This window comes from Cornus florida, unplaced genomic scaffold, assembly GCF_030987335.1.
Source record: "Cornus florida cultivar Cherokee Brave unplaced genomic scaffold, ASM3098733v1 CherokeeBrave_3.0.0_Hap2_Chr10, whole genome shotgun sequence".
NCBI lineage: Eukaryota > Viridiplantae > Streptophyta > Magnoliopsida > Cornales > Cornaceae > Cornus > Cornus florida.
The window spans coordinates 111,502,608-111,511,971 of NW_026775580.1; the positions used below are offsets into that span (position 1 = coordinate 111,502,608).

General features: G+C 33.7%; 1 protein-coding gene across 1 annotated transcript; it reads right to left on the reverse strand.

Moving 5' to 3' along the window:
- Positions 1 to 478: 478 nt before the first annotated feature.
- On the reverse strand, positions 479 to 5,600 carry LOC132277166 (NADP-dependent malic enzyme). Its single transcript, XM_059778923.1, has 19 exons — positions 5,265 to 5,600; positions 4,777 to 4,897; positions 4,602 to 4,676; positions 4,054 to 4,205; positions 3,864 to 3,969; positions 3,681 to 3,746; positions 3,454 to 3,549; positions 3,270 to 3,341; positions 3,079 to 3,162; positions 2,898 to 2,996; positions 2,373 to 2,420; positions 2,213 to 2,266; positions 1,994 to 2,092; positions 1,817 to 1,906; positions 1,663 to 1,740; positions 1,459 to 1,533; positions 1,260 to 1,350; positions 865 to 993; positions 479 to 778 (listed from the first exon to the last, which is right to left on the reverse strand). Exons 1-19 carry the CDS (start codon positions 5,414 to 5,416, stop codon positions 690 to 692), a joined length of 1,776 nt encoding a protein of 591 aa, XP_059634906.1. The 5' UTR covers positions 5,417 to 5,600; the 3' UTR covers positions 479 to 689.
- Between the last annotated feature and the right edge of the window lie 3,764 nt (positions 5,601 to 9,364).

A 9,364-nucleotide genomic window follows, 5' to 3' on the forward strand; every position in this document is an offset into this window, starting at 1 on the left:
GGATTACTAATATTCGAAAGGCGTAGATATTTTGTTTGGGTATTTTCTAGAATTTGAAAGCGAAAACTCTGTTTTTTATCTTTATTTGGTGTACCTACCAGAACTAGTAGTCATACTCTGCTTCATATGAACAGGACCAATACCTTAATCATGTCTATGCAAGACATTGGAAGAGAGGAGAGCATTCCTGAAGTAAATAAGACTGATCAAAGGTTTATTTGTAGAGTGGAATTGTGAAGTACAATATAGGTAATAATACAAGGGACCACTCGACAAGGACTTGTCAAAAGGAAGCCATTTTAAACCACACTCTTAAAAATAGTATGCATGCAGCTTATTAATATACATTCTGGAATTGACAAAGTGAAACACACTTTCATAAATCATTACTGTGAGGCTGGTTGATTTTCCTTGAATCTACCGCTGAAAATATAAGACGGGAGTTTGGACACACTTCTTGATGCAGTAGTCCTCGAGATATCAAAAGATGCCGTGATTATTGAAAACCATTACTCGGTACCTTCTAAAGTAGACATCGTTTTCGACCAGAAAAAAACATTATTCCCTCCAGACTCTAATATCATGATACTCACAAAACCACATATTACAACACCACAAGAACTTACAACAGACAAAGCAACAAGATAACAGAATTTGAAGTACTAGTTTGTTGACGATTAAGGGACCAATCACCGGTAAGTTCTGTAGTTAGGAGTGTACATGCAGCTTTCGGCATACTTCACCAGATTCTGAGGTTGAGGAAGATGTGTTGCCACACCTGTAGAACATGTATGATTTGTCACAATATATACCAGAAAAAAACTGCAAGTTCAGAACCAAAACAGAACAAGAAAAAACACTAACCAAGTTCATATGCTTTAGCAGCTACATTAGCGGCAATATGTGCCGAGATCTTTCTGATATTAGAGAATGGTGGGTAAATCAACCCCTTATCAAAGTTCTCCTTTGAAACTTGTCCAGCCAACGCTTCAGCTGTTCAAAATGAGAAAAATGCAATCACATGAATGCATGAGCTCACATGATGAGGGAATAAACAAAACCAAGGTATTCTCGGTTTATCTTATTCAATGGATAAAAAGAACATCACGGCCATTTCTCTGGATGAATTAAAACCTTGTGCAGCTAGAAAAGGGAAAAAAGAAAGAAAAGAAAAAGAGTATTTTCTATCTTTAATCAGCCTGCGTAAGTCCTATTCAAATAAGAATGGGTCTCATCACTGTAATTTATTATGTACTTACCAGCTGCCAGAAGCATGTCATCATGAACGCGAATTGCACCAGACATGACCAAACCCAGACCAAGTCCAGGAAAAATATAAGCATTATTTGCCTGAATTTAAAATAAATAAAAAAAGCATCAAGTTCAGTGTCTGATGTCAGTCCATATGTATGAAGGAGACTAAAACCCTTAAATTAAATAAATTAAAGTTTTTCAAACCTGGCCAGGAAGATAAACTTTGCCATCGTATTCTACAGGGTCAAATGGACTTCCACTGGCAAACATTGCACGACCCTTGCATTGCAATGGAAAAGAGGAAACAAAAGGTTAGTTTTATATTAATATATAAAATAATTAAGCGTCGTTTTGCATAAAGAATCTTCATGGAAGTTGGAGATAAGGAACAAAAGGCTAATTAATTACCTTACTCCAATTGTAAGCTTCTTCAGCTGTGCACTCAGATTGTGAAGTTGGGTTGGAGAGAGCCAAAATGAGAGGTTTCTGCAAGACATTACATTTATTTATAAAGTGATTTCAGACCAAAATATGTAGCGGGGAGAGGGAGAGAAGAGGGTACCTCATTAAAAGAAGCCATGGCCTCAATCACTTCCTTTGTAAATGTGCTTCCTGTTCCGGATGTTCCAATTAGAACTGTTGGTTTGATGGCCTGATGAAGATCCGAAATGAATCAGAAACCAAGAATTACAAGAAATTGCCCTCTAAGAAACATCGACATAGTGAGAGTTTGTCAAACCTTGACAGCATCTAAGAGATCACGAATAGGTTCATGTTCATGAGCCCAAGGCTTCTTGAAGTGCTGGAGGGAATCCTTACGAGAACTAACAATTAATCCCTGCAAGAGAATTTACACACTCTTAAATGCAAAGATAGTCACCCAAAAAATATTCAAAATTGCTGTCAAAGGGTAAATATTCATTGTTTACATAGAAATTTTGAACTGATTTTTTAATACCTTTGAGTCCACAAGCCAGATCTTCTTACGGTTCTCTTCCAATGGAGCCTTTATCTATAGAAGACAAGTAAAAACAAATTAGTAGAATTTAATCACTAATCGGTAAAGAGATTGGACTTGCGTAACCAGAGACAACCATGCAATGGTAGCAAGTTAATACCTGTTTTGACATCTCAAGAGCTATAAGCTCTGCTATACCAGTACCAGCCTGCATAATCCGAGGAACAGGTAAGATAGATAAATTTAATTATGTACTCTCTTTTTTTCTTATTGATTATGCCTCATCATTATCATCATCCTTGCCTTTATCTCATATGGATCGGGATTTATTTATCCGTATTAACATATATATTTAGTGCAGGGTAAAAGATATAGATAGAGAGTAAACATGCCCAACAACAAAGGTGGTGAACATAAATAAATGAAATAGAAAGAAAGAATGAATAAAAACTTGTAATTCATCAGAATGGTTTTCAGTTTTTCTTTTTCCCTTGTGAATTCTGATGTATATCTCATATATATTAAGTGTGTATTGGTTTTTCAGTTACCCTCTGCCCAATGATTAAATTAAGGGCTGTTAAATTTATTTTGCTTACTATTTTACAATACCCAATTTGTTAATTTTTTTTATTATTCCTCAGGGTGGCAATATTAGAAGGAGATGAGGCAGAGATTATAGTCTTACTTCCCCAGCACCTAGGAACAAAAATGTGTGGTCAGCCAAGGTACCGCCAAGTAACTTGAGCGATGCGACAAGCCCTGCAAGAACCACAGCAGCTGTTCCCTGGAACAAACGAAGAAAAAGATTTAGACAAGAATGTATGATCCCTGGCAAGGACCTGATCCACCACCATGCCACCACATACTTGTATATCATCATTGAAGACCAGGTGAGTAGTGCTGTATTTTGCTAGTAGATCAAAAGCATTGTGGTTTGCAAAATCTTCAAACTGTAGTATGGATAAAAAAATGTAACCAGCATTAGAACTGCATAAACAAGTTCAAAGTTCAAGCTCCGAAACTTTAATATAGTTGTTGTTTGGGATTAACGACTAACCTGTACGAGAACTTTTTCACCATAGTTCTGCTTGACAGCAGTCATGAACTCATGAAGAAGGTCAGCATATTCCTGAACAAAAATTAGTCCGTATTGCTTCAGCATTAAAAAGAATTACACAATTTATAGTTAAATTTTAAACTTCAATTGCTTGTAATTTAGTTCAGCAAAATAATCTTTTGACCTTCCCAGTTGCCCTCCTTTGTCTGAGCCCAATGTAAAACTCATCATTCAACAACTTCTCATTGTTCGTCCCCACATCAATAGTTATAGGCAGACACTGCATAAGAAAATTAGAGACCTTGATTAAAAAGGGGAAAAAATGGATTGTGCTTATGGAAGCATCTATCTGTAACACAAGGTATATATATCAAGAAGCAAAAATGGCAGTTTTATTGTTGTGATGCATACCGCTGAAGGTCTAACTCCTCCAAGTGCTGTATACAAAGACAATTTCCCAACAGGTATCCCCATCCCCTGATAAGAGTTTAAACATTGTCACATGAAGAGACTGCAATTCTAATTTTATAATAAACCTGGGAATTCGACATCTAAAATACATACAGAATAAAATCAAAAGAAAATGCACATTACCTGGCATCCGAGATCCCCAAGTCCCAAAATTCTCTCACCGTCCGTCACAACAATGACTTGAATGGTCCTCTCGGGCCAGTTTTTCAAAACCTCAAGGACCTTTCCCCTGCAAAAGCCAGCCACTTCCCACGTTAAGATGGAATTACTTGTAAGCCTAGTATATAAGTATAGCTGAAACAAATAGTCTTACTTCTCTTTCAGACTTATGTAGATACCCTGAGGCCGCTTAAAAATGCACCCATATTTCTGGCAAGCCTCACCCACGGTTGGAGTGTAGACAACTGGGAGGAGCTCCTCAACGTTATCAATAAGAAGTTTGTAGAACAGCCTCTCATTCCTCTCCTGTGAACCACAACAATTAGAAAGAACAAACAAAATTAGAGCAGATACTCCCACTTCCTCCATTCATTTGGTGGGTGTTCAAATGCTACATTATATGAAATCGTCCATTTTATATTAATTTCCTATACGCATAAATTCAATTCTTAAGTAAAAAAAGGGGTTCACTACGCATCAACCAATTTCCTCCCCACCCCAACACCTCAGTGGAAAAAGGAAAAAAGGAAAAAAAAAAAAAAAAAAATGATGCTAAAATGAAAGTAAATTCTAATTCCAAATGATATTGAAAAAATAAACATACTCAATTTGGATTCTATGTGAATCTAAATAGAATTATGCAGCATCAAGAGTGGCGGCTATGCTCCAATCAACAAGAGTAATGGGTTAATGAGATAATACCTGAAGATCCATCATGGCCATGTACTTCTGCAGTGGAACTTGGTATTGGCGAATATTGTGCATCAATTTTTTCTCCTGATGAGTAAAATATAGGAAAAGAGTTGAAGAAAAATCAGAAACTTGAATGAAAAAATAACAGAGGGCAGAAGTGAAATAATAATGTAAAATAAGTAACCTGAAGCTGTTGAGTTATAACCACAGGAGGTAGCAGACCACGCAAGTAGTGAGCATCCCTCTCTTTCTCAGAAAATGCAAGCCCCTTGTTATGGGTTGGGTTCCTCATCAAAGTGTACCCACTGCACCCATCAAATCAAGAGGTCGAAATCTATAATTAGCAATTCCAACATATCTCTAATTTTCTTATTTTGAGAGCATTAACTAAGGCAGATCAGTAAGCATCATGATTTTGAGAGAGAAGAAAATTGGAAAAAGTTTACGAATAAGAAATTAAAAAAGGAAAAAAAAAATTCCAGCGGAAGATTCATCAACAAAATTAGATGGAAGTGATGATATGATATGGTAAATTAATTAATTAGAGGCTTTTGAATGTGAAATCAACACAATTGAAATAAGCACACTTCAAATTGAATAAATTCTCTTCTTGTATATAAAAAGTAGATGGTCATGCTATGTGAGAAATTGAATGACCGCGGGTGGGTTTACCTTGCGACGGAGACGGTCCAGGGGGTGACAAGCTGGTCCTCGGTGGCACGATCCTCACCGTAAACGTCCCCAACGCCACCGGCGACGGTCTGCTTTGGGTACATGTCAAGCGAAGACGCACCATCTCTCATCTCCTTCAACGTACTCTCCATCTCACACTATATCACTGGTATGCTATGTAAGTGATACTACTATATGTAAAGAGGGCTGGTCTATATACCAGTGTATATCCACTACACTGCTGCTTCTTTGTCTGCTTCCACAATCTTAAAAGGCTTTGATTACATAAAATCCTTTTTAACTTTCTCACCATCAACTCAAGTTGATTGAGGATTGCCACCGATGCATCGTTAACCAACTAAACCAATCAGATCATACCGCTTATATATGGAGGAATGTATTATTACATACACACACGCACGTTTCACGTTTGCTGTACTTATACTATAGTCCCACTCTCATTTTTTATTATCAACATTAGGATCTTTTACTTTGATTGATTCCTAAAAATAAGACAAAATTCTACTTCCTTTAAGAGGTTTGTCAATATTCCTATTTTATATAGGCGGTTTCATAATCTCACTAATTTTATTTTACCGTTATTCACATAAGACTAAATATGATTGATATTTTAGACATTAAAAGTGCAAATTCATCTTTCTAACGTTCTCGCTCTAGTGGCAAGAGAATTTGTTGCATAGGAAATATGTTACATAATGGAAGGTAAGTAAAATTATAAAATAAAAAAGAGTATAAAATATTGACAAACTTCTAAAATATATATATATCTCTAATTAGACTCACTTAGAAAAACTTTAAAAAAAAAAAAAAAATCCTTTAAAAGAAAAAATGACTTATCCCAAATGACTTGGGACTTTAGTATAAAAATGACTTAGAAATATGAATTGGACAAATTTTATACGAAAACATCTTTCAAAAATTACTCAATTCCAAGTCACTTATCGGTCACTTTTACGGTTATAAAAGTACAAAATAACAATTTTATCCTATTTTTTTAATCTATTTTAATTCAAAATATCAACATATTTAAATGACAAATTTGCCATCATTATGTGTGTGTGTGTATGTAGAGATAGTAATGGTGAACCCAATGTCCAAAAGCTTCAACTGTAGACCCACACACATATAATATAATATGATATAATATATATATATATATATATAATATAGATCACACACATATTATATATGCAGTTAAAAGAGTATGTCTAACAATTTATTACAATTATTCGATGTAAGAATCATTTTTTATCCTATACTATGATGATTTTGAAGGCCTGAATTTGAAGACTTTCCATCAAGGATTGAAAATTTTATTCACCAATGATTTGCATACGAACCTTTCACTCTCTAACTCCGAAAATGACATCACCGAGTGGAGATTTTATTTCATAATAAATTAATTTGCATACAAATCTCTCACTCTCTAACTTGGAATATGACCAAAAGTCTTTAGAAGATACAAACAGGGTATGTTAACGAGGAATTAATGGAAAATTAATGTTGTATAAGCCAAATGTATTATAATAATATATTATTATTGATCGGTAATTGTGTATATATACTTTATATCTTATTCTTTTCAATTTATTTCTTAGTACATAAATATCTATAAAAATTCAATTTTCTTGGATTCATTATCTTTGTTGAATCTTCCAAAAAAAAAAAGAGTTTTTACATATGCCGTTCATTCTTCATAGAGAGAGAAAGAAAGGGAGATAATATATCTGTGTGTGTGTGAGAGAGAGAGGAAAGGATTGAGGAAATGGGTCCAGTAGGGGATATAAATGTCATTTTATATAGAAACAATATACTTTTAAGTCAACATAAAGTCATAAGGGTAGCAATGTCCTTTTTTACATGCAAAAAGAGTTCTGACACTATTTGAGAATTTTCAATGGCTTCACAAATGGGCTCTCAAATTCAAAATATAATAGGTAGATAAAAATAAGACACTCCAATGGCTTTTCATATTTTGAAATTCTTAAATGTATTCTCAAATATAGTAACTCTTAAATAGACTTTCAAATTCAAAATATAACAAGTGAATAAAAATAGATATTCCAATGGACTCTCTCAAATGACCAATCATATTTTAAGATTGTCAAAAGTTGCTAAAATGAAAATAAGGCATTCCAATTGAATCTTAAAACATGGAACAGTTGTTGTGTAAAAAAATAACATTTTTAATGAAATGCACGCATAATTACAAAAATATAGCATTTTGATACTGTAACAATTCTTAAAATATAAATTTGATATGAAAATATAACATTTTTGTATTAGAGATGCTCTTAAAAATTAACTTTTGAAGTGTGAGAGTAAAAAAAGTAATGTGAATAATAATAATATTCAAAAAAAAATTTAATGTGATATTTTGTTAAACATAATGCATGTCAATAAAATTAACCATGTATTTATGTGTAATGTGCAAAAGGGTGCCAGGAATTAAGCTGCTACCGACGCTGGCTGTTGAGAGAGATAATTGCGGAGAAAATCCATCTAGAAATTATAGACAGAGAGACTTGTTTTGTCAATATAATTATAGTTATATCTCTAGTACCGCCTAACATTGACAAAATATATATATATAATTTATATATAATTATAGTTATATCTCTAGTACCGCCGAACATTGACAAAATATATATATATATATATATATATATATATATATATAATTATATAATTTTATCGTTGTTGTGTGTGGGTTTATGGTGGTGATCGGTGAAAGAGATGTATGCGCATTGCCCACTCCTTGTGTTACGGGTTAAAGTTGTGTTGCTTTGTGATTTGTAGGAGAGGGACACGATACCGGACAAGGTCAAGGTGGACGTCTCTTTCATGCCCTGTGGGGTAAGTCTTTCAACTCTATCCAGATAACATACTTTTTTTTTTAATTTGGAGATATGGAAAAATAATAATAATACTAATAACAAGAATTAAAAATGAAAAAAAAAAGTGGAGAGAGAAAAGAATAAATGAATGCTTTAATTACGTACGTATTCAAGGTAAATAAGAATTTAATTATTACCAATGTATGGACGAATAGAGTTCGTTTGATTTAATTTCCAACAAAATTTAATTTTTAAGAACACTAATAACAAAATACAGTCTTTAGAAAATTAATATACGTTTGAATTTGAATTTAATAAACTTTTTACTTGTTTACGTTTTTTTGTTTTATTAAAATAAATTATTCCTAATCACAGAGAACTTGCATCAAATCAATCCCACTCGCTGCAAACAAAATTGCCAAAATAAATTATTCCTAATCGCAGAGAACTTGCGTCAAATCAATCCCACTCCTCCCCCCCCCCCTTGCGTCAAATCAACAAAATACAGTCTTTAGAAAATTAATATACGTTTGAATTTGAATTTAATAAACTTTTTACTTGTTTACCGCGCCCCCCCCCCCCCCCCCGCGCTTCGTCTTTTTCACTTTGCCTCACTGCTCCATTCTACGGGAGTAGAGAAATAAAGACCGCCTTTTACAATTACAATAAACTCAACGTGTTTTAATAAGTGTGCTTCATGGATGTTTTTTTACGTCGTTTTTTGTTTTGTTCGGCTAGATCTGTTCATGTTCGGTTTGTTTTCGAATTACATGGGCAGATCTGTTATTTTTTCCGACTAGTTTTTCTCGCCTCGATTTAATATTTTTCTCCTTATTTAATCTTGTGCAGGGTTTCTAGAGTGTTAGAGCGCTTTGTGGTTGTAATTTTGAAGCGGTTGCCGTATTGATGGCGAGACCTTTTAGTCTTTCCTGTTTGTTGCGTTATCTCATGGTGGTTTCATTTATAGAGTGTTGGACGCTGTTTCTTCCACACCTGGTTCTTCATTTATTTGATTTGTTTCAAGATTTATATGCCTTTTTGAATTTAAATTTATGCCTCCATACTGCCAAAAAAAAATTATCCTACTTGTTATTTTCCCTCTATCTCGTTTCACCGTTAGGAGAACTAATAAAATATTGTTAAAGGAGTCAACAAATATATCCTCCTGATCTCCTATCATTTTCAATTTATTTATCCAAATAATAATAAAATATATCTTTTTTTTCACTAATTTTTAAAGCT